Source organism: Chrysemys picta, chromosome 5 (genome assembly GCF_011386835.1).
Source record: "Chrysemys picta bellii isolate R12L10 chromosome 5, ASM1138683v2, whole genome shotgun sequence".
Lineage (NCBI taxonomy): Eukaryota > Metazoa > Chordata > Testudines > Emydidae > Chrysemys > Chrysemys picta.
The window spans coordinates 14,905,183-14,929,305 of NC_088795.1; the positions used below are offsets into that span (position 1 = coordinate 14,905,183).

Here is a 24,123-nt window from a genome sequence, read left to right on the forward strand (position 1 = left end):
GTGGCATCTCTGTAGCGGTTTGACACTTCCTTTGCATTGGTGTGATCCCCAGTGCAACAAAGTATTTAAGCACTTAATGAATTGACTTAACTGTAAAAACAGGCCCCTCCCCCTTTTGTGAAATTAGAAGCTGATTCTGTTCTATGAAAACGATAGCACCTGTGCTCTTGCGTAGCCCCTGCCAACGGAGACAAGCTGGAACAATCCTGCATTTTGATTTTACGATTCAGACATTAATTTATTTTGCCAGCAAGGTCTAGCATTTCTAAATCCTCCTGGGAATTTTGATACATGCCTGGATCCCTTATATAAATTCTCATTTCTTTGGCTTTGTGGTGTTCTCAGGGGAAAAACACCCCCTCGCCTCCCAATCCAGCAACATCTTCCTAGAAGGCTTAAGTCTGCAATGACACTTAGGCTACGTCTTCACTGGATCGGCGGGTAGAAATCGATCTCTCGGGGATCGAATTATCGCGTCTCGTCGGGACGCGATAATCGATCCCCGAATCGACGCTTGTACTCCACCAGCACAGATAGGAGTAAGCACCGTCGACGGGGGAGCCGCGGTGGTCGATTTGCCGCCGTCCTCACAGCGGGGTAAGTCAGCTCGGATACGTCAAATTCAGCTATGCTATTCATGTAGCTGAATTTGCGTATCTTAAATCGATTCCCCCCCCCCCCCCCAAGTGAAGACGTAGCCTCAGGTACCTGGCAAGGGTATTCAGAGAGTCGAGTAGTTAATGTTTGGAGGAGGCTTTGAAGATGTGATGTTCTGTATGATGTTTGTACTAAATCCTGTTCTTCTCATCCGAAGAACAGGCCATTACTTCCTACAAGAAACTGTTGTTCACACTGAGACACTGAAACTAATCTATAGAGCAAGAAAGCTGGGTAACGTGCCGGAATGTGCATTATGGCTCAGTTACTCTTCGCCTGGCGTGACAACTTCCTGAAGTATCTATCATTTCACTTATAAGAAAATCACTCAGACCTAAGCATCAGCCGTTCTCCACGGACATCCTGCTGGACTACAGCAGACTGGGTCAGAGGCTTGTGTGAGTTCTGAGAACACGAATCTGCAAAGAGGAGTTTAGTTACCATTTTTAGTTGAATATGGCGCCGAGGAACTTGAAGGCCTTGCTAGAGCCAGGTAGCATGCCTCCTGTCATGCCACATCGCTGGACTTCAGTCCTGATCTGCAACACCCTTGCTGTCCCAGATCTGAGCTTCTCTTGAGCATGGCCCACCAAGTGTTTTGTATTATGGCAGATTTTCAGTGGTGGTTTTGTGGCATGATTGACCTTGAGTCTCCAGAAATGAAAGCTTAGTGCCTTAACCCATTGTGTCACCTAGCTTCACCCCAGTGTCCAGGATTCATACTTCAGGCGGATGCGTAAGGAGACAGCCTTTCTCTGTGGAGAGAGCACAAGACTGGGAGTCAGGAGACCCAGGACCTGATTCTCCCCTCCCCTCCCCTGCACCTTGTGCAGTCATTTGCCCCTGTGCAATGTGTAAGTGAGAATGTAGCTGACTCTGCACAGGGATAAATGACTACACAAGGTGTAGAGCAGGGACGAACCAAGCCCCTGGGTTTTATTTCCAGCTCTGCCACTGACAGACAGCATAGTCTTGGGCCAGTCGCTTAACCTTTCTGTGCAACTGTAAAATGCTACCTCCCTTTATAAAGTGCACTGAGATCCTCAGTTGAGAAGTACTACAGAAGTGCCCCCTGTTGTTATTAATTGTGTTAACTTAGATGCATCGGTTTTACAGCTTGCATGTTAGCAACTTGCTCTAGTCATTAGACTGGTTGATCAGCAAGAGTGCATAGGTGCTGGAACTAGGGATGCTGCCGTACCCCCTGGCTTGAAGTGGTTTCCATCATGTACAAGGTTTACAGTTTGGTTCAATAGCTCTCAGCTCCCCCACTATACAAATTATTCCAGCACCTCTGCTAGAGAGAGATCTGAACCACAGGATCTGAACTTTTCATACTTTAGTGAAGCTTGGATCTGATCTGAGCTTTGCAGTTTGATCCAGAATTCATGGCTGAGGCTTATAAAACTGACCAGGAAATATTTAATGACCACTTCCTTACCCCTTACTGCTTCCAGATATCATAGAGAATTTCCAGCTTCATTGGAAAAGTCACCGAGGGCTGCATCCTTTGCAGATCTTGGTTGCATCCACATGAAGTGGAGAGAGAAGCAAGCAGAGTGTTCTGGGTGCTGGGAGGTGAAGGAGCTGCTTCTTGGTTCAGGAGCAGAGCTGTGGGCCTGTAAAACTAGTCCCCAATGAAGTGGCTCATTTTAGTGCCACAAAAGGCTGCCAAACCCTGCCTGGGAATCTGAGCCAATTTCTTCTCCCTGCTTTTTCTCCTCTCTTCCATGCAGGTTGAAGAAGGGGGGAAAGCGGACTCCCTGACCTCCAAGCTGCAGGCTGGTGATGAGGTGGTGAACATCAATGAGGTGGAGCTGAGCAGTTCCAGGCGGGAGGCCCTCTCACTGGTGAAGGGGTCCTACAAGACACTGAAGCTGGTCATCCGCAGGTAGGCAAGCAGGGTGCTGTGCGTTATTGCTTCCCCTCCCTCCACAACACCGTCCTGTAAAGACTCTCAGCCACCATCTTCATCTCTCCCGCTGAGAGTCAGGGGCACCTGTGACTTGTCACCTGGGCCAGTTTGGCGCACAATGTCCTACCATGTGTGACAGAGCTATTTCGACTGCTCCCCCTCAACACAGCAAGTCAGGGATGTTACTTAGTCGCTTCAAAGCAGAGTCCTACTGCCTATCTGGGGCTACCTAGGAGAAGATGCAACCATATGCTCGCTATCATTTCTGTGGTTTTTCTTTGTGGGTGGGGATTCAGGGCCTGATCCAAAGCTCATTGAAATCAACAGCAAGAATCCCATTGATTTCAGTAGGCTTCGGATCAGACCTTTACAGTGCAATTCAGGGAAGGAATGGCCGTTTCAGTTTTAAATAGCATTGTGGATTATATAGTTAGGGTGTGATCTAGTGGATAGAGCAGTGACCCCTGAATCAAACCTCCTGGATTCTAGTCACAGATCTGGCATGAATTGCATGTTTTGGGACAAGTCACTTAACTCTGCCTCAGTTTCCCTGGGTGCTCAATGAGTTTGTAATGTATAATATTTACACACTGTACCTCCTGGGGTGTTTTGAGGTTATTTCATCTATGTAAATCACTGCGATCTCTGCAGATAAAATGCATTATGTAGGTGGAAGTGTTTGTATTAGAATCAAGCCACAGACTTGGATTCCAATACAGATTTTGAATCTATCAGGGGCCGCGGGGGTTGAATCTGAGGTTTTGGTTCTATCACATGAGAGAGGTAGAGGCCAGTGCCGACATTTGGTTTTCGATCTGGGTTTGCATCCTCAATCGCACCCCCACCACTGAGGGGAAGGGTTCAGCGTAAGATTCTGGTGCTGTTGCAGTTGGGGCCTTTCTAGTTTTGTTTATGTGCGGGAGCTGGCCCTTATCATACATGCCTATCGTCCGCTGCGGTGCAATTCCTCTACGCTTATTACTACTAGAGTCTGTTCTGCCTGTGTGTGTGTGTGTGTGTGTCTCTGATTATCCGTCTGTGCTTGGGGCAGAGTGAGTGAGCTTGCTGGACCACAACTCCCCGTGTGCTAGAGGCCTGTGTCCAAGCTGGGAATCTGTCCTTTTTCTTCCAGTGACAGCACAAATGAGCCTCTTTCTTGTTTTTCTGACTAGCTTTCCCATGCCATAGGAATCAGGCAAGGCAGAACAGCTTATCTCCATTCCATATGCCCAGCTCAACCGCCAGCATGGGGTTCTACTTAATGTTGCTGAGTTATTGAAAGAGGACATGACCTAGCATCTGAAAAAATTAACAAATAGCCTACAGTGTCCCGCGTTCCACAAGTATACTTCTAAAATGGAACCATGTCGCATTTCTGCCGCCATTATTTTCCAGGACAGGGTCCCGTCTCTCTCTTTCTCCCCTCTTATACATGTCTACAATGGGGGAATCCCAAATACTCTGGTCCCTGCTTTACAGGGGTAATACTATGGGAGCTCTGTTTTGGTTTGGAGCGTTGCGGTGCTTCATGTCAGTTCATCGTGTGATGCGGTCCACTTGCAGTAGCATTCTGGGTGCTAACTGGGTCGTGATTTCTGCTGTATTTTTTTCCGTAAAACATGCAGCTGTAAGATGGGATTTTCAGAAGTGCTCTGCGCTGGCCTAATTCTGCTCCCACTGAAATAGATCATCAAACTGAAGTCCAGTTTTTAAACGGCTTCTGATAAGGTGCAAGGGTACTTCCTGGTCCCCAGTGAACATGGGGTTAACATCAGCTCTGCTTCCCTCCTCCCTTCGTAAAGTATTCTGCTCTTCACCCCAGGCTCTCAGATGAAGGAGGCTTTGCAGTCTTCCTTAGCTTGTCCCACATTCAAACTCTCTCCACTGAGAATACTTTCTCTGTCTTTTACGTTCTTCATCCTGCATTTTGTTAGCTCCGTTGCCCTAGAGAAGCATAATCGTCTAGACAGATGGAGAGGTGCTCACATGTGCAGCTGGATCCTAAGTTATGGATGGCCTTGAAGATCAGGACCAAGGCCTTGATTTGTAACATTAGCAGTCACAGTGATGGCAGCTTAAGATGATTGATGCCATATACCATTAGAGAAAAAGGAGATGGAGCATAATAATGTTAATAATAATTTTATTCATGCAATACCCCTGCCAAAGTTCTTCAAGCTCCACTTAACAGTTACATAAGAACATAAGAATGGCCAGACTGGGTCAGACCAAAGGTCCATCTAGTCCAGTATCCAGTGTTCCAACAGTGGCCAATGCCAGGTGCTTCAGAGGGAATGAACAGAACAGGGAAATTATAGAGTGATCCATCCCCTATTTTCCAGTTCCAGCTTCTAGCAATTGGAGGTTTAGGGATCGCCAGAGCATGGGGTTGCATCCCTGACCATCTTGGCTAATAGCCATTGAAGGATCTATCTTCCATGAGCTCATCTCATTTTCTTTTGAACCCAATTCTTCTTTTGACCGTCACAACATCCCATGGCAACAAGGTCCACAGGTTGACTGTGTGAAGTTTGAAGTACTTCTTTGTATTTTAAACCTGCTGCCTATGACCCCTGGTTCTTGTGTTATCTGGAAGGGTAAATAACGCTTCCTTATTCCCATTCTCTGCACCCTTCATGATTTTACAGACCTCTATTATAGTCCCCCTTAGTCGTCTCTTTTCTAATCTGAACGGTCCCAGTCTGTTGAATCTCTCCTCATATGAAGCTTTTTATATCCCGATCAATGGAATATTACTGCATTTTATAAATAGTTATTTGTTAATTGTATAACTATCAGGGCCAGATCCTCAGCTTGTCCTCCATTGACTTCAGCAGCAGAGAATCTGGCCTTCGAATGTTGACATGGACGGATGGAGGCTAAAATCCTGAGAGAGGAGCAATGGCAAACAGAAATTGGAGATCGCAAGTAACTTCTGGGTTGTGGGTCAGAAACTATATGAAATCTGCTGACCCATGAAAGAAGCAGGATTCAGCCCTCTGGCTGGGGAGGTGGCATGAGAGATTAGGCAAATGTGTCCATCTCCAACACAAAACAAGGAGTTGACGGAAATGGTTGAGGATTCCAGAGAAAGGGGAAAAAGCAAAAAGAAAAACAAACACCCTCCATTAGATAAAAATGTAAAAGAAAGAAATGAGTGTAATACAGCAAAGATACAAAAGAGACTAATTAAGGAAAGCCATTCTGTACACAAACATGGCCAGGGGCACAGATCCTTCATTGCCGGTAGGGGAACGTTGCTAAGTCGGCATGTAGCTATGTGATGAAATGCAAACACTCAACGGTATGTGAGCGAGGTTCAGAGACAGATGGCATAAGGATCTTCTGACGCATGGATCATTTTTACCCCACTCCTAATGCACCTGACCGTTCAGAATAAAATAGTAATAAGCACTATAATATCATCCAGAGTTGTGAAAGCTCCTTATGGCCTGGGACAATGTGGGATGCAAGTTTAGGCATTGTACGGCTTATGTAAAGACGTTGCGGTTGCTTTCAGTCTGTGGAGCATGCTGGAAGAAAGTGTCCTGATTCAGGAGCAAATCCCGGGGCAGTCAGCAATAAATGTGTAAGGCCCCCAGACCTAAGGGATCCTTGGTTAGACACAATGGGATTAAATAGACTATTCTTTGTTGTTCTCCCTATGGCCCTGATACTGTAAATATTTATGCAAGTAGTGTCTAGTTGCGCAATGCCCACTGAGATCAGTAGCAGTACTGCCACTGACTTCAGCAGCCTTTCAGTTGGGCCCATGCTTAACTTTACTCATGTGGGTGAAATTTTGCATCCAAGGTTTATGTAGTGTAGGTTCAGATCTGGGGTATTGGTTCCGCCCATATAATGTTAGGAGCCAAAGCTATTAAATTCAGATCTGGAGCCAAATCCAACAGTTGCGGCTGTTCAGACCCCATCTTTTACTGGGTCAAGCTCATCTCTCCCTGAATGTAAAAATGCTGTTTTTCAAGGGGTAGAAGTGCAAGCAGCTGATGTCTCGCAGCTCTCTGCCACCTGATGATAAAAGTTAATTTGATTCTTTTTGAAGGGAATTAACAAGCTACTTTCTCTGGAGTGCTTAGCAATAGGCAATTTACAAAAAGAAGTCAATGATGCACTAGGATGGCTGGCTGAAGACACACACTTTCTGAAACACTTATTTGTTACCTGAGTTCTCAACACGTGATTGGCTAATGCTTTCAGTAGTTGCTGCAAGAGATTGTGCGCAGGGAATGAGACAAACTCACATTGCCGTGAGCAACTCCGCTTTCCTCATTAAAAGTGACCTGCAAATAATGACGCAAACCTACCTTGTGTTTTGGTGTGCTGCTTGCTGACGTACACAGAAAGCCACCATTTTTAAAGGTATTTTCTTTGCTTATTTTTCATATTAGAAAGTCCGGAACTCTACATGAGTGGTTAAATAGTGCGCTTATGACATCAGAAGAGACAACTGAGCAATTCCCAGGAGATTTTTAATCAGCCTGTTTAAAGCAGGAGTGTTAAACATATGGTCCCTGGGCTGGATCTGGCCTGCATTGTTCTACAAGTGGAGGGACACCTAGTACAGGGGGTGCTGGTCCATGATGAGGGCTCCTAGGTGGTATGGTAATACAGCCAGTAAATACTAATGATTTGTTTGTGGCCCCCAGGACTTACTCAGACGGTGCTCATGCTCACCTCTCATTTTTAAAACAAAAGTAAATTTCTAGCTCTCATGTCTGCAGTGAGAACCTCCCAAATGTGAACTGAGTGTCCAGGGATGTTGCAGTGTCTGCCTGTGCCTACAGACAGCCTGAAACAATGACCAAGAGGGGTGAACTTCCCTATTGATCTCATTCAGTAGCTGTAAAAGCCCAAGGTAGATGCTTCAGTGTTCAAGTCGGCAATTAAATAGTTAATCATTTAGCAGATGGAACGGGAAAGGGGGTAGGAATTGGGAGTAGCTGCAGGGAAAGAAATGCAGAGGGAAGAATAGAAGAGACTTATTAAGAGAGAAGAGGGAGAGAAAGGGGGAAGGGAGAGAAACAAAGGGCAGATGTAGTGGTGACCTAACTGGGAGCCCGTTTTCTGAATATCAAATGAAGTACTGAATAAATGATAAATAAAAGTTACCTAGCTACATAAAGGTTGTATTGTTGCTTTCATCTCTGTGCTAATCTCCTACCAACATCAGTGGGGGATTTGCTGGGGATTGAAGGGAGTATGAAGTGTTGCATTTATACCTTGGACCATAACTAAACATGGAATCTCCTTTGAGCTTGACAGCCCAGATATAAAGTTTTGTTTTTAGCAACTGGTTATCTCAGATGCCTGAGGTGTACATGGGATGATGTCATGTGATGCATAGAACAATAAAACAAGTGCATGAAACATTAAATAAAACTCTTCCCCACTCAACTATAAAGCAATAATCCCAGCTTGGGTACTTAACTTTCCCTCGTGTAGCTTATGCTGGCAACAGATTCTAGCCTCTGCATGTATACATTTCATAGAAATAAGAGATGGGAAAACCCTGTTAGATTGTCTAGTCCATCCTTCTGCCATACGTATAAATGAGGGTAGAATCAGCCCCTTTGTGTCTAAAATGGAAGCATACACACCCAGCCGTCGTGGCCTCAGCTGTCCAGGAGTATAAAACCATACCCCGTAACACTGGGTTTCTGTCCAAAGTACTTACATGGCCCCCAGTACTATGTGGGAATCATGCAAGACCCCTGGGAGGTAGGGCAGTGCTATTATCCCCATTGTACAGATGGGGCACTAAGGCACAGACTTACTCAGAGTCACACAGGAAGTGTGTGGCAGAGCAGGGATTTGAACACTGGTTTGAACTGCTCCTCAATGCCCTAACCACTGGGCCATCCTGCCTGACACTTGTAGCTCCCTTACATGATATGATTATCAAATGGCTTATCTGCTAGACCTGGGCTGCTGTTTTTTTATTTCTGAGCTTGATCCAACTACTTAGTTTTCAGTGCTGCTATAACTTGTAGTGTCATACAGTGTCTGCAATATGAAAAACAAAAGTTATTCTTACTGGTGATAGGTGGATGCTTTAAAGGTGTTGATGGCTTGTATTAAAGTGAAGCTGTTGAATGCATGGAGTACCCAGCAGCTCTTACTGACTTCTGAAAGTCAGGCCAAATCTCTAATTTTCTATAGATTCTTTAGCATCCCCACTACAAATTTAATCAGTGAATTTAGGCATTGTAATACATGTACTGAAATGTGTGCACTCCACCACCCGTTAGTGGATGGAATCAGAACTGCTCACCTATGTTTCAGAGGCCCTATACTGCACAGCTGTTAACAGACAATGGCAATACACACAGGGGGCTGTGCTTTTGTAATGGGAGGATCTGAGCCGATCCCCACTGTTGCCACCGAGTTCCAGCTGCCATTGCAGTAGCACCTAGAGGCCACAGCCAAGATCAGGGGTGGGTCTCACTGGGCCAGGCACTTTGCAGACACAGCATGAGAGACAGTTCCTGCGCTGGCAAGTTTACAATCTAAACGGACAAAATGGGCACTAGTAGTCCTGCTTTACAAATGGGGAACTGAGGCAGAAAAAGACCAACTGACTTGCCCACTCTCACTCAGGGAGTCTGGGGCAGCATTAGGAATTGAACCTAGGCGTCTAAGCCCACTGCCTTAACCACAGGGCCATCTGGCCTCAACAGCCTCTTCTTACCATATGGCCCTCAAGTCATGCTCCTCAGCTGCCATTTATGGGTGTATAATCTCCAGATCTGGAGCCCCTCTGTGGATTAGTCACTTGGGGGTTTATTGATAGAGTCCTGCACCTCACCTCACTTCCTGGAGTTCGGGTGTATTTATCATGTTGGCAATAATAATGTAAAGATCTGTTGCTAATGTCCACTCGTTCCTTCCACAACACTCCCCCACCTCAGTTCTTTTATACTTTTTCTAAGATACTAGACTCCGTTTTTTTGTTTGTTTGTTTTTTAATAGCTTGGGCCTGCAATCTGAGTGCCAAGGGAAATTTGCTTATTCTTCATGTTCAGTCAGCTGGGAGTCGGAGAAGGACTTGGTTTGCATGTCAGGGAATCAGGGAGCCTTATCAAATGCACCTTAGGTGCACATTCCACTCCCCACTAAATGAAGTAATAATTTCCTGCCTTACACACACCCCGCTGCTAGTATCTTTTGTACATTTGCCCATGGCAAGCTGGCCTCAACCGGGTGAGCCATTTGAATACATTTTCTGCCATCTGGTTGTAAACACATTGAGAAATACCAGAAAAAAATACCTCCCTTCCCCTGTATTGTTAATGCAGTGCTCCTTCAGGAGGCAGATTTCAGAAAAGTTTGCTCCTCTGGCAAGAGAGAAAGCAGATTCATTTCCTGCTCCACTGTATTTTTAAACCACAGCAATAAAACACACAGCATACTGAAGGCTTAGGAACTGGTCCCTTCTAGCCAGATAAAGAGCTACGTGTAAACAGCGTGCAAAGGGAAGTGCCTGTAAAATAATTGCTGGGTGAGGTGACCGGGCAGCAGGATGTGTTGCAAATGGAGGGTGGAATGAACAAGCATTGCTCTGCTGGTGACAGAGAAACAGTGAGCAGAAAACCAAAATCACTGGGGAGGCGGGAGGAACAAGTATTTGCCCCCATTGCATCAAGTGTGGCCATATTGCCGCTGGGGACAAATGTTTGAAGCTGCTGTTAGCTGGGTGTCGTGACTGTTTGACAGGAAGCCAGGGCTTTCTGTAGAGCTGAGAGCACCTGAGCTTATTGATTTGTAGCTTGTAGCAGGAGCCACCCTGTCAATCTTTTGAACTTGAGCACAGTGTAAGGCACAAAGAACCCGCATATGGCTGCTCCACGGCTTCTTCTCCCATCCTGTGAACTTGGGAATTCTACAGGTGGGTCAAGAGAGCGTGTGCCATAGGTCCAGGCTCTGGGGAAATCTCCCTATAACTTCTCTATTGCAGAGCGGCTGTGGTAGCAAAGCCCTCACTTTGTCCTGTGTCCCACCGGATGATGGGCCTCTTGGATGGTATGGCACGCGTTCACACGTGAAGAGTTTTGTTGGCAACCAGGGATTCTAGAAGCATCAAAGAAAGCTTAAATTCTGCAGAAACCTATGCTGACCACATGCCGTCCCACTAAGGGTACGTCTATACCCAGCCGCTAATTCGGCGGCTGGCAATCGAACTTCTGGGTTCGACTATCGCGTCTTGTCTGGACGCGATAAGTCGAACCCGGAAGTGCTCGCCGTCGACTGCGGTACTCCAGCTAGACGAGAGGAGTACCGCGGAGTCGATGGGGGAGCCTGCCTGCCGCGTGTGGACCGAGGTAAGATCGAACTAAGGTACTTCGAACTTCAGATACGTTATTCACTTAGCTGAAGTTGCGTACCTTAGTTTGATTTGGGGGGTTAGTGTAGACCAAGCCTAAGTGCCATCTTAATACTAAACCCTGTTTGGAATAGTCCAGTCCCCTGTGTGCTCCAAATTTACATGTGCATTTAGCATGACAAAGGGTGCACAAAGGACAGACATGTAAAAGGCCACATGCATATGACATTACAATGGAAAATGTGTGCGGATTATGTCGGTGGTTCTAAAAATCTGGGCCCCACTGTTTAGCTGCTCCTATCCACCTAAGCGAAATGCAGTTCATGGTTCTGTATGTCTTGGTAAGGTGGGCTCATTTGAATAACTTATGTTTTAATATGGCAAATGCCAGGTCCTACATCTAGGAACAAAGAATGTAGATTGTACTTACAAGATATGGGACTGTATCCTGGAATGTTGTGACACGGAAAAGGACCCAGGGAATGGTAGATAACCAACTGCACAAGTGCAAAGTTGTAGCCCAGAAGGCTAATGCGATCCTTGGATGTGTAAGCAAAGACATATCATGTAGGAGTAGGAGGTGGTATTACTTCTGTTTATGGCATTAGTAAGACCATTACTGGAATACTGTGTCTAGTTCTGGTGTCCACACTTCAAAAAGAATGTTGGGAACATTGGAAAGTGTTCAGAAAATTGGAAAGTGTTCAGACGCAAGAATTATTCAAGGTCTGGAAAACCTGCCTTATAGTAAGAAACTGAAGAAGTTCAATCAGTTTACTTTCTCTTGGATAAACTAAAGAGGTGACTTGGTTATGGTCTACAAATACCTGTATGGGAAAGTTTTCTGATAGTAGATGGCTCTTCCATTTCTTTTTCTGCTAGATCAAATAGTTGGAAGCTAATGCTGAAACAAATTCAGACTAGAAATAAAGCAAAATGTGTTAACAGTGAAGGTAATTAACCCTGGGAGCAAATTATCTTGGGATGTGGTGAATTCTCCATATTTGAAGTCTTTGAAGCAAGACTGGATATCTTTCTAGAAGATATGCTATATAGTTTAAACAGAAGTTATGGGTTTACAGAAGTTATGGGCTTGATGCACAAATTACTGGCTGGGGTTGTATGCTGGTCTAACCTTATGCAGGAGGTCAGACTTGATGATCATAACGGTCTCCTCTGGTCTAAAAATCTGTGCATCCATAATCATCAGACTTTGGAAGCAAAAATGTTTACATTAATAGAACACAGTAAGTGACACTAAGATGATGCTAAGACAATCAAGGTCTCCCACATCTGAGATGTCTCTTGACCGTGCCAGACCTTTCAACCTATCCACACCCAAATGTGAGCTACAATGTAGGTCAAAGAACCAAAATGAGAGACGTGCAACTTTTATTCACGCAGGTAACTTAAAATGCCGTAGGATTCCTCCCTTCATTGTAAATAGCTCTTTCTGTAGTGTTAGTAGGGTGACCAGACAGCAAGTTTGAAAAATCGGGACAGGGGGTAGGGGATAATAGGAGCCTATATGAGAAAAAGACCCCAAAATTGGGACTGTCCCTATAAAATCAGGACATCTGGTCACCCTAAGTGTCAGGAGCCTGGTTTCTGAATTTCTGATGCAAATAACATCCACAGTAGAAGTGAGGTGACACCAAACTAGTGTGGAACATGGTGGGTTTGGGGATTAAAATGAGAGAAACTGAGAGGTAGACACAAAACAAATAGGAACCTGCAAACATAGATATGCTGACGAGCCGGAGCCTGCTCCCATTGTAGTTAGTGGGAGCTTTCCCACTGTGCTCAAAGGGAGAGGGACTGGGCCTGAACTGCGATCATTTGCACGCAGTAAATAAGTGAAATGTGTCTTTGCTTGTTGTATCTGACTGAGGGAGGCGTTTGGCCCAGTCAGAACAATGCTTTCTAATAACGTCCATGCTATTCAATGCCTTTATTTTTTTGAGATGCAGCGAGACGACTGGGTGCCTGGATGTTTCTGATTAATCCTTTTGAGGTTCTGCTGCTGGTCAAAGCTGATACCACATTCCTAAAGACAACAGGCCAGAGCCCCAGCTGCTGCAAACCGGTGTAGCTCCATAGACTTCAGCAGTGAGTTGCTGATTGCCACCAGCTGAGGTTCTTTCCCTCTTGTGCGTTAATTCAACGACAGGGTCAGCTTCATTCTCGTTCAGGGAGCAGATTCGAGTTGGTTTTTGCTTTTTTCAAACTGGCTTCTTCTTTCCTCACTTAGCAGATTCAATGTTCCTCAGGCCCAGCTCCTCAGCCGAAGCCAGTGGAGCGATGCTTGCTTACACCAGCTGAGAATTTGGCCCCAAATCTGCGCACTGCCTGCCTGTTTTACATGGGCCACCGTGGCCTACGGCAGTTGCTAAAAATAGACTTTTCTCCACGGGTCACTCAACAAGGATGGCTGTCGCTGTGCACTGTTTACACAGTCTTACATTCACATCAGCAGCAGTTAGATTGCTGAGGCATGATGTTTAACATAGCTATTCTGGGAATACTGTTGTGAAAGCCACCTCGTATCCAGAGCCACAGGGACAACCCCTCGGCAGGACCCTTTCAGACACGAGCAGTGTTTGAACAGAGGGCCCATTATGACATTCCGGGGTGCAGTTCAGACCAGTGAGGGGTTGCCATCACTTGCCCTGAAAGCGAGGGTGCCTCACGATGCTTTGTACCCACGGGGGACACATCTCGAAGAACCACAGTTCCTGCACAAAGTCAGTGACCTATTCTTCCCTTTCCGTTTAACTGGGGAGAGTTTTAGAAGAACCCCCCCCTCCCCCTTGTTTGAACATCCCTTAGATGGTATCAAAGATAGTAACAACTGTCATTTGGGGGAAAAGAGAAGTAGTTAGTTGAGATGGCCTGGAGCTGTTGCTGCTGCTGCTGTTAAAGTCTGATCCCGTTTCACCTCAGCTGGTGTTCGGGTTTCAGCTGGAGCTGGTAGGGGTGGTGATGTCATCGGGATCCCTCTCTCTGGCCTGGTTTGGTCGGGACATCTCCTAGGATTAAGATGAGGAAGGCCCAGGATCCCAGTGAACGGTGGTGGTGGCAGCCTAATGGTGAAACTTGCTCCAGTAGCCTCCGCCTGTTCTTCTGTATCCCCCCCCCAAGTCTCTTTATTTAAGGAGTCAAAAAGGGAGTGATGGGTAGAAGAGCCCAGGCCTTTATTATTTTGTTCACAAATTAGACCTAGTATCCAACACGCCCCTTTTCGTTCATTAATTTCCGGACCCATGTTTTCTTGTTTACTGAGAATGATCTTAACACAGTCCTTGAATTATATCAATAGGCCTCTTTGTTTAGACTAATTCAGTCTTTCTGTCTCCTTTTTGTCCCTTTTCCCATCAACACTGGTTGTTATAGATTATTATGACATCTTATAAACTTTCACGTATGTTTTACAGTTGAGCTCACAATTAGAGTAAATTGATAAGCCCAATTATCACAACAGGATGATCCTTCCGGTGTTACACAACAGATAAAATACCATGGTCACCACTAGGGGGACCTGTTGTACTAACATAATGGAAGATTGTTTTTGCGGTACTCATCATTGCATCTTTCTAAGCCTATTTGGCGGGGAAGGGATCTTTTGGCAGGAGTAGCCAGTATCCTCCTGAAATGCTTGTACTGGGTTTCATGTGCTGTCTGTTTGACTGCAGCCCGTGGCTCCTCTGCTGAGCTGCATCACCCTCTAGTGGCCGGAGGTTGGAGAGGGGATTCACACAAGTGGCTGACAGACCAAAAGGGACTCAGGCAGTAGACTGGTTGGTGTGGGTGAGACAGGGAAGCCAACAGCCCACCTTGCACCCTTGTTAGATTACTTTGCCCTTGTGTCCCTTATTACGCTTGTCAGTGGAGGTGACTGGCCAGAGCCTCAGCTGGTGTCTGTTGTTAGAATGCCATTGTGGAGCTCTACAGGGGAGCTATGACAACTGACCACGGCTGAGGAACTGCCTTAAAATGTCTGCTGTAAATAAAAACAGAAGGATGGTCTTGTGGCTAAGCACTGGACTGGGATCCCAGGAGATACAGAGTCAATTCCTGGCTTTGCCACAGACTGTCTCTGTGACCTTAACAACATAAGACCATAAGAACAGCCATACTGGATCAGACCAAAGGTCCATTCGGCCCAGTATCCTGTCTGCCGACAGTGGTCAATGCCAGGTGCCCCAGAGGGACAGGTAATGATGAAGTGATCTCTCTCTTCTGCCATCCATCTCCACCCTCTGACAAACAGAGACTAAGGACACCATTCCTTACCCATCCTGGCTAATAGCCATTAATGGAATTAACCTCCATGAATTTATCTAGTTCTCTTTTAAACCCTGTAATAGTCCTAGCCTTCACAACCTCCTCAGGCAAGGAGTTCCACAGGTTGACTATGCGCTGTGTGAAGAACTTCCATTTATTTGTTTTAAACCTGCTGCCCATTAATTTCATTTGGTGTCCCCTAGTTCTTATATTATGGGAACAAGTAAATAACTTTTCCTTATTCACTTTCTCCACACCACTCATGATTTTATATACGTCTATCATATCCCCCCCTTAGTCTCTTCTTTTCCAAGCTGAAAAGTCCTAGCCTCCTTAATCTCTCCTCATATGGGATCCGTTCCAAACCCCTAATCATTTTAGTTGCCCTTTTCTGAACTTTTTCTAATGCCAGTATATCTTTTTTGAGATGAGGAGACCACATCTGTACGCAGTATTCAAGATGTGGGTGTACCATGGATTTATATAAGGGCAATAAGATATTCTCCGTCTTATTCTCTATCCCTTTTTTAATGATTCCTAACATCCTGTTTGCTTTTTTGACTGCTGTTGCACACTGCGTGGACGTCTTCAGAGAACTATTCACAATGACTCCAAGATCTCTTTCCTGATTAATTGTAGCTAAATTAGCCCCCATCATATTGTATGTATAGTTGGGGTTATTTTTTTCCAATGTACATTGACCTTAGGCAAGTCACTTACTCTTTGTGCCTCCATTCCCCATCTCTGACATGGAGAGAATACTTTCTTCCTCCAATCATTTGTCTTTCTTGTCTTCTTAGACTGTACGCTCTTTGGGCAGAGGCTTTGTCATTAGGTGCATGTACAGCGCCTGACTTCCTGGCGTTCCAGTCTCAGTTGGTATCTCTAAGCACTACTATCATGCAAATAATAGTTAGAAAATTAATAGTTTCATATCAGTTGTAGATGGAAAAGACATGGGCTTGAATCCGTATCTCCTGGTATGCTAGTCCATCGCCCTGCCAGCGCAGGGCCATTCCCTGTTGTACACTTGTTAATGCTTTGATTGTAAATGGTATAGGACATTTTATGTCGAATGAAAGACACGTGACTCTCTCATCTTTTGCTTTGTGAAGCAGCTCAGCATTGAGATCTAAGGAAGCCCAAACACAAAGATAACAAAGATCAGTATTCAAGTCACTCCTTTTTCTTCTCTAAACGTTAACAGTCTGCACCCAACTAAGCAATGCCTGTTCTTACACTGAGAATGGCTCCCTCAATATGTGATTAATCTAATTGAGCAAAAGCTGGGCTTAGCTGGCTGCAAGTCAATCTTCTCAAGTTCCTTGTTTGTTTACGTCTGCCATTAACATGGATATAGCTGATGGCTTGTTTGCAAACTACAGCAGAATCCACAGCCATCCTTTCAATTTCCTTTAAAGGAAGAGCACAACTTACCACAGAGTGATTCAAACCCGATTCAGGGCTGAAATATAAGCTAGAGAAGGTTGAAAGGAAAGGGAGAGTATTTCTGGACCATTTGAAATCTTATATCTTTTTATCCAGTAGCATATACACAATTACTATCTAAGAGCTTCAAATATGAAGTACACAGGACTATAAGGACCTGGGGCTCAGATCTTCAGCTGATGTAAATTGTCGGAGCTCCCTTGCATAATAGTAATATCTAGCACTTTTTTCATTGGTAGCTCTCAAAATGCTTTACAAGGGAGGTCATTTTACAGATGGGGAAACTGAAGCCCAGGAGGAAAGCGACTTGCCCAAGGTGACGCCACTGGCTAAGCCAGAAATAGAACACAGGTCCCGTGAGTCCCAGTTCAGTGCTGTCTCTGCACTGCCTTTCTCACTGATGTCAACGGAGCTATGATAGTTTATACTAGGTGAGGATCTGGCCCCTGGAAGTCGGTAGAAAGATCAGATAGCTAGAATGCAAAGTCAAGGGAGTATAATATTCATCTATGAACTCATGAGAGTGTGGTGTGCTATGATTGGAATTAGTACTATTATGTTATTATTGTGGTAGCCTGCAGGGGGCCTCCATCCTGGATCAGGACCCCATAGTGACAGACACTGTACACACACAGAATGAAAAGGTGTTCTCTGCCCAAAACAACTTACCATCAATAGAAAGGCTGTATAATTATTACGCACAAGTGGTGATGGCACAGTGAGAGAAGCAGGTCATCCCAAATGAATCCTAGTAAAACGTTTGCACCACCCTACAGAAGGTCAGACTAGATCAGAGTGGTACCTTTTGACCTTAGAATCCATGAGTCAGCTGTTCCCTGTATGTCACATAAAGCTGTTTTCTATTTTAAAAATGTGTAGCCAGTTTTAAAAATGGTTACTGGGGTTATTTTTATACCCTGCACCTGTAAAGCCGGGTATCTTAGGGTATGTCTACACTACCCGCCGGATTGGTGGGCAGCGATCGATCCAGCGGGGATCTAGTCTAGACACGATAAATCGATCCCCGAGCGCTCTCCCGTTGACTCCTGTACTCCACCGTGGCGAGAGGTGCAGGCAGAGTCAACGGGGGAGCGGCAGCAGTCGACTCACCACGGTGAAGACACCACGGTAAGTCGATCTAAGTTCGTCGACTTCAGCTACATTATTCACGTAGCTGAAGTTGTGTAACTTAGATCAATCTTCCCCCCCTCAGTGTAGACCAGGGCTTAGTGATCTTGAGTCAACTCAACCTTCTAGCACTGAGAGGGAGCCAGCAACATCTCTGGAAACTACCTACAACTGCTTTTCTATCGCTAATAATAGTGCAGTGCTGACCTCTGATCTCTCAGAATCTTCCAGGGCTAGTAGCAAACACCCTGGAACCAGTGGGAAGTTTTCCAACAGTATAAAGTGCCTGGTTTTTAAGAGATCAGATTTTAAACCCATCACTGGCCCAAGACTAAATATGTGACTCAGGGTGTAATCTGGGGAAAGCAGAAAGCATTTTTCTGGCAGGTTGAGGTATAAAAAGGCAGGCAGGTGTTTGAATCTGGGCGGATGTTTGGAATGTGGGAATAAACTGCAGGGAGGCAGATTAGCGAGCATAGAGCAGGTGGCCCAGTCAAAGGTGCATGATAAATTCATTTATTACACAGCTCTGCAATCTATCCCTGTGTGTAGGGATCCAGCACCTGATTACAGTGATTAATTTCTTCTTGTGTTATTAAGTTCTGTGTTGCACACTACAATTAACGATTTCTCTTTTCAACCTTGTGGCCCCTGATTATTATTTGTGCAGTAGTTCATGAAGGCCTCTTTGTGCTAGGTGCTGCTCAGACATCTAGTAAAAGACAATCCCTTCCCTGAACCATTTACAACTGAAATAGACAAAGGGCTTGAGGGGACAGGCCAAGAGAAGTGAAGGCCCAAGGCCATGCAGCGAGTCTGAGGCTAGAATTCAGCTCTCCTGACTTTCTGTCTAGTGCTCAACTTACTGGGCCACACTGCCTCTGAGGCTAGGTCTACACTACCCGCCTGAATCGGTGGGTAGAAATCGCTCTTTCGGGGATCGAATTATCGTGTCTCGTGCTCTTACTCCACCAGCGGAGGTGGGAGTAAGCGCCGTTGACGGGGAGCCGCGGAGGTCGATTTTGCCGCCATCCTCACAGTGGGGTAAGTCGGCTCCGATTGGTCGAATTCAGCTACGCTATTCGCGTAGCTGAATTTGCGTATCTTAAATCGACCCCCCCTGTAGTGAAGACCTGCCCTAAGACACTGACCCTGTCTTGGCCTGAGGTTCAGATAAGCAGGTTTTATTGTATAGCGCTTATACAGAAATACAGAGTCTCTGTCCTATTCACACCCTACACACCTGGCTTCCAAAGGTATGGCATTTTGTAATATTTCAGGTTTGATCTTCAGAAGTTTGGTGAACTGAAAGGTAAAACAACCGCATGTAGGGTGACCAGATGTCCCGTTTTCGATTGAAACACACAGTCGAAAAGGGATCCTGGTGGCTCCGGTCAGCACCACTGACCAGGCCGTTGACTGTCTGGTTGGCAGTGCCACGCAGCAGGGCTGGCAGGCTCCCTGCTAGCCTCCGTGCTGCACGGCTCCTGGGAAGCAGCTGGCATGTTCCCCCCTCCGGCTACTATGCATAGGGGTAGCCACGGGGCTCCACATGTTTCCCCTACCCCAAGCGCCGCCCCACTGCTCCCATTGGTGGGGAACCGTAGCCAATGGGAGAGGCGGGGGTGGTGCCTGCGGATGGGGCAGCGTGCAGAGCCACCTGGCCACGCCTCCGCATAGGAGCCGGAGGGGATACATACCTCTGCTTCCGGGAGCTGCTTGAGGTAAGCGCCGCCCAGAGCCTGCATCCCCAGATCCCTCCCACGCCCAGCCGCCTGCCCCAGCCCTGATCCCCCTCCCACCCTCTGAACCCCTCAGTCTCAGTCCAGAGCACCCTCCTGCACCCCAAATCCCTCATCCTCAGCCCCTCATCAAAGCCTGCACCCCCAGCCAGAGCCCTCACACACCCCTGCACCCCTGCACCCCAACTCCCTGCCCCAGCCCAGAGCCCCCTCCCATACTCCGAACCCCTCAGCTCCATCCCTCAGCCCGGAGCCCACACCCCCAGCTGGAGCCCTCACTCCCTCTCACATCCCAACCCGCTGTCTCAGCCTGGAGGCCTCTCCCACACTCTGAACTCCTCATTTCTGGCCCATGCCAGAGCCCGCACCCCCAATTGGATCCCTCACCCCCTCCCTACCCCAACCCCCTGAGCCAGCCCAGTGAAAATGAGCAAGTGAGTGAGGATGGGGAGAGCGAGCGACAGAGGGAGGGGGGATGGAGTGAATGGGGGCGGGGCCTCGGAGAAGGAGCAGGGCATGGGCAGGGTCTCAGAGGAGGGTGGGGCAGGGGGAGAGGCAAGTGTGTTCGTTTTGTGCGAGTAGAAAGTTGGCAACCCTAACCCCTGGTTTTGAGATGTGTGTGTCAGAATATACATCTCTTGCATTATTTTGTTGCCATATATTATCAGCAAGTTTTAACACCAGATTTTAGAGCTTCAGCTAAAAATTTCACCTTTTCCCGCTCAGCTACCGGCTTCGGTGCTTTCAGTTCTGCAGAGCTGGCTTGTTATACCTGCAACTAGCTTGTGGTCTCAGGATTATTCGCTTTTATGGCTTAACAGAGGGAAATGAACTCTGTTATCTTGTGAAGTTCACAGAGCAGTTTAATCTAAAGGCTGTGGTGCTTCTTGCTTGCTCAAGTTTTGTAACCATTTGTTTAGATTAATGTGTGCAAATATAGTTACTAATGACGCATAGAGAAAAGGAGAGAACCGATCAAATAAACAGTATGCTCAAAAGAGGTACACCTCTACCCTGATATAACCCTGTCCTCGGGAGCCAAAAAATCTTACCGCGTTATAGGTGAAACCGCGTTATATCGAACTTGCTTTGATCCGCCGGAGTGCGCAGCCCCCCCCCGGAGCACTGCTTTACCGCGTTATATTCGAATTCGTGTTCTGTTGGGTCGCGTTATATCGGGATAGAGGTGTATTAAAAGATGTGGATGAAAAGCCTTGTGTTCTTACTATTCAGGAGAGTAAATAAATGGTAATAGCCTCTGTGCAAAGAATCAACTTTCATAAGCAGGGTGATCAATAAAGTTTAAGGGCAGATTCTCATTTTGTCCTTCTTTCTCTGTTGTTGTTGTTGTTATTATTTATTATTATTTTATTATTACAGTCGTACCCAGAGGACTTACGTGATAGTGGGGCCCCATCGTGCTAGGCACTGTCTCAGAGAGCTTAGTCTAAATAGACAGAGAAAAAGGAGCTTTTATGACCTTTTATTTATGACCTACTAGCACCAAGTATTGTATGTCAAGGAAGAATTGCCCAGTGGTTAGGGCTGGCGCCTCGAACTTTGGCGACTCAAGTTCAATTCTCTGCTTCGACAGATTTTCTAACCTTGGATGAGTTGAGTAGTCTCTGTAGCCCAGATCTGGCAAAGGTATTTACACTCCTAACTTCCATTGATTTCAATATGTCCCAGAGCCTTAACTACAAAATCATCTTTCCTTGCGAGACGCTCTTGGTACAGTTCGGGTTTGAAAAAAGACAGGATGAAAAGTCTTCCACGCAGCCTGGCAAATGACCATACCAGAGTTTGGGAGAAAATACATGAGTAACTCTCTCTCCTTAGGGCCCATCGATGTCAATAGAAAGGGTCCCATTGGTTTCAATGGGCTGCGGCCCAGACCCTTCTTGAACAGTTTTTCCTGGCTGGCCCTTATTCCTTTTCATTTACTGGGTGGAAATGGGGTTTTCCAAAAGGGAGGGGAAGCTGTTGGCATTTTTACAAAAAGCAACGTGCCAGCACGATCCTTCAAAGAGCTTTGTGGCCTAATCCTCTCCTCCAACAGCACTAATGTAATTTCACGTCGTATTTGACCCAGTGCCAAAAAATTAAATCAAATAAATCCACTTTTGTGAATGACATTAATTAGAAGATGGATTTGGCTCCCGCGCCGCTACTTCATGTAGAGGCCGGCTCAGCAGTGCTGGAATTTGTATCCAGATGATCATTGTTCAGTACAGTTACTTTTGTACAATACTGATGATTTTGGCAGGGGAGGTGGGGCTAGAGCCCATGAAAGTTACCAGATTAACAGCTCTGGAGACCAGAGTCTTAAGTTTATTCACAAAAAGAGATTAATGAATGGAAGGAGGGTTTTGTGATTAAGGCACTGGGTTGGGGCTCAAGAGAGATGGATTCAGTTCTTGTCTGTGTGCCCTTGGACACATCATTTTCCTATGTTTCAATTCGCCTTCTGTTGACTAGGAATAATTGTTCCTTTTCCCCACCTTTTGCCTGGGTTGTGTAAGCTCTTGGGGGGCAGGGACTGTGTTTTATTGTGTGTTTGTACAGCACCTACCTACAGCCTTTGGGGCCTCTAAGTGCTCTGGTAATACTACAGGTAATAACATATTGCAGTCAATGGAGGTGCACCCATTAAACCAACTGAGGATCCAAATCCGCCCGACATCTGTAAAATATTCTGGAGCTCTAGGGCATGTTCCTAGACTATTGAAGAGCTTTGCCATTGATTTCGCTGTGCGCAGAATCCAGCCTGTAAGGTCCGTTCTATTTAATGCTTAGTATTTTTATTAAAGTTGAGAGGCTTTCAAAGCCATTCATCCACATGCTTGCGATTCCTGGTCTAGCGAGGAGGCCCAACAACAAACACGGAGCACAGAAAGCTGATCGAGACCAAAGAATTTTAATAAACACACAATAAATTAGAAATCACTGCAGACGTACTGCCTCTCAAGTGTTTAATCAGCTGTAATTAGGTTTGCCAGGGTTTTGCACTGCGGGGAAATGTTGAGAAGAAAATCAATGTGCTCGTTTGTTTTTATAATTTCAGGTCATTGATGGTGGTAGGGTGACCATGTCAAAATGCCTTTGCCTCCTAAAAAGATGCCAACCATCACAATGTGTTACACTGCGTGGGGCATTAGAAACAGAGCTGTTGGCAAGGGAACAATAGTAAATCAACACTTGCCAGATGGACAGGATGCTGGCTTTGGGACGCTGTACTAGAAATGCAGAGGTTGTAGACACAGCAGCTTCAGAGAAGAAGCTCATGCCAGTGATGTCCAGCCAATAATCAAACTAAATGTTGATACTGTATGTCAGGAAAATCCTGCCAACGCAGTGCCGGATGGTATTTTAGAGCCCAACCCTGCTTCTTTTGAAACTCCGATTGGCTTAAGTTGGAGCAGGATCATACCATTACAGAATGTAAAAGCTAATCATGTGTTTTATGTCTGGTCTATGCCTCACGTCTGTGTCTGTGGTTTGGTCTAGACTGACCTTTAGACTGGGGGGCAAATAGTAGGACATGAGTCAGGTTCCTCTTCCCCATACCAGTGCAAAGGATTTCAGCATGCTGGCTTCAAATGACACATGCAAAGAAAATCTGGACAGAGGGGCCAATGTATTGTAAGAATCTCCCATAGAGCCCTGTTTGATTTTATCATAAATCTGATTGTTTATTAAAAGGGGTTTATAATTTGCATTACGGTGAAATCTGATGCATATACACCGCCAGTCTGGCTGGATAGTTTATTACATTCACTTAGAACGATTAAGTCTTTCTTTTGCTACTGGCCCAGAATCTGATCCCAGTTAAATCCAACATAACTCCACTGATATAAATGGAGTTTGTCTCAATATACACTAGTGTAACACACATGGTTGACCTAGTTCTCATCTCCCTTATGGAGTTGCTCCTGATTGACCCTGGCGTAAGTGAGATCAGAATCAGCTCCCGGAATCTAGTCCACAGAACTTAGATACAGAACAAAGGTTAAATCTGCAACAGCCATGAATATGATATGTCGTCAATTAATGTTTATTGAAGGTTTATTTTTAGTAGAGATGATAGAATTATGTGTGGTGAATAAATTGACAAATTTAACCCTTTTTTCTGTTTGCAAATTGTTCGTGACTTTGATTAAAGCTAACCTAATCTTTTTTTGAAACTATTTGCCAAATAGTTTTACGAACACATTTCAGCCTGTGGTGCATTTGCAAACTGGTCACTGTGACTGTTTGGTGGGGTGTGATTGGTCACATAAGTCATGTGGTATTGTTTTTGCTTCTTGATAGAATTAGTGAAACTTTTTAAACAGAAGAACAATGAATAACAAATGAGGAACAGCAAATAATACACAACCAGTAGTGAACAGTCATGTTCACGTACGGAGACGCTTGTTAGCTTATGGTATTTGTACAAAGAGGAGCAACCATTCCCCAAATATTTATCAAACAATACCCTCCTTGCAAAATGTTTGTGGATAGTGAATAAACGTTTTTGTGGCCATGGAACAAACAGCTGTTTGGAATTCAAACAAATTCTTGAGAATACTCTGTATGCAATATCCTGCTCGCTGCGATAACGACAC

At 45.6% G+C, this 24,123-nt stretch overlaps 1 protein-coding gene across 12 annotated transcripts in view; it reads left to right on the forward strand.

Annotated features, from left to right (window-relative positions):
• Positions 1-24,123, forward strand: part of SHROOM3 (shroom family member 3) — a 259,403-nt gene that overhangs the window by 83,294 nt on the left and 151,986 nt on the right. For 9 of the 12 annotated variants that reach the window (XR_010601216.1, XR_010601215.1, XM_065595994.1 and 6 more), the window contains exon 2: positions 2,394-2,548. Coding sequence is in view for 8 of the 12 variants with exons in the window: in XM_065595994.1 (XP_065452066.1) it covers positions 2,394-2,548 (155 nt within the window). In the remaining 4 variants the exon portion in view is untranslated. Of the gene's footprint in view, positions 1-2,393; positions 2,549-13,485; positions 13,658-24,123 lie in introns of those variants that run through there. The other 3 variants (XM_065595986.1, XM_042856357.2, XM_065595988.1) reach the window with 2 other exon arrangements.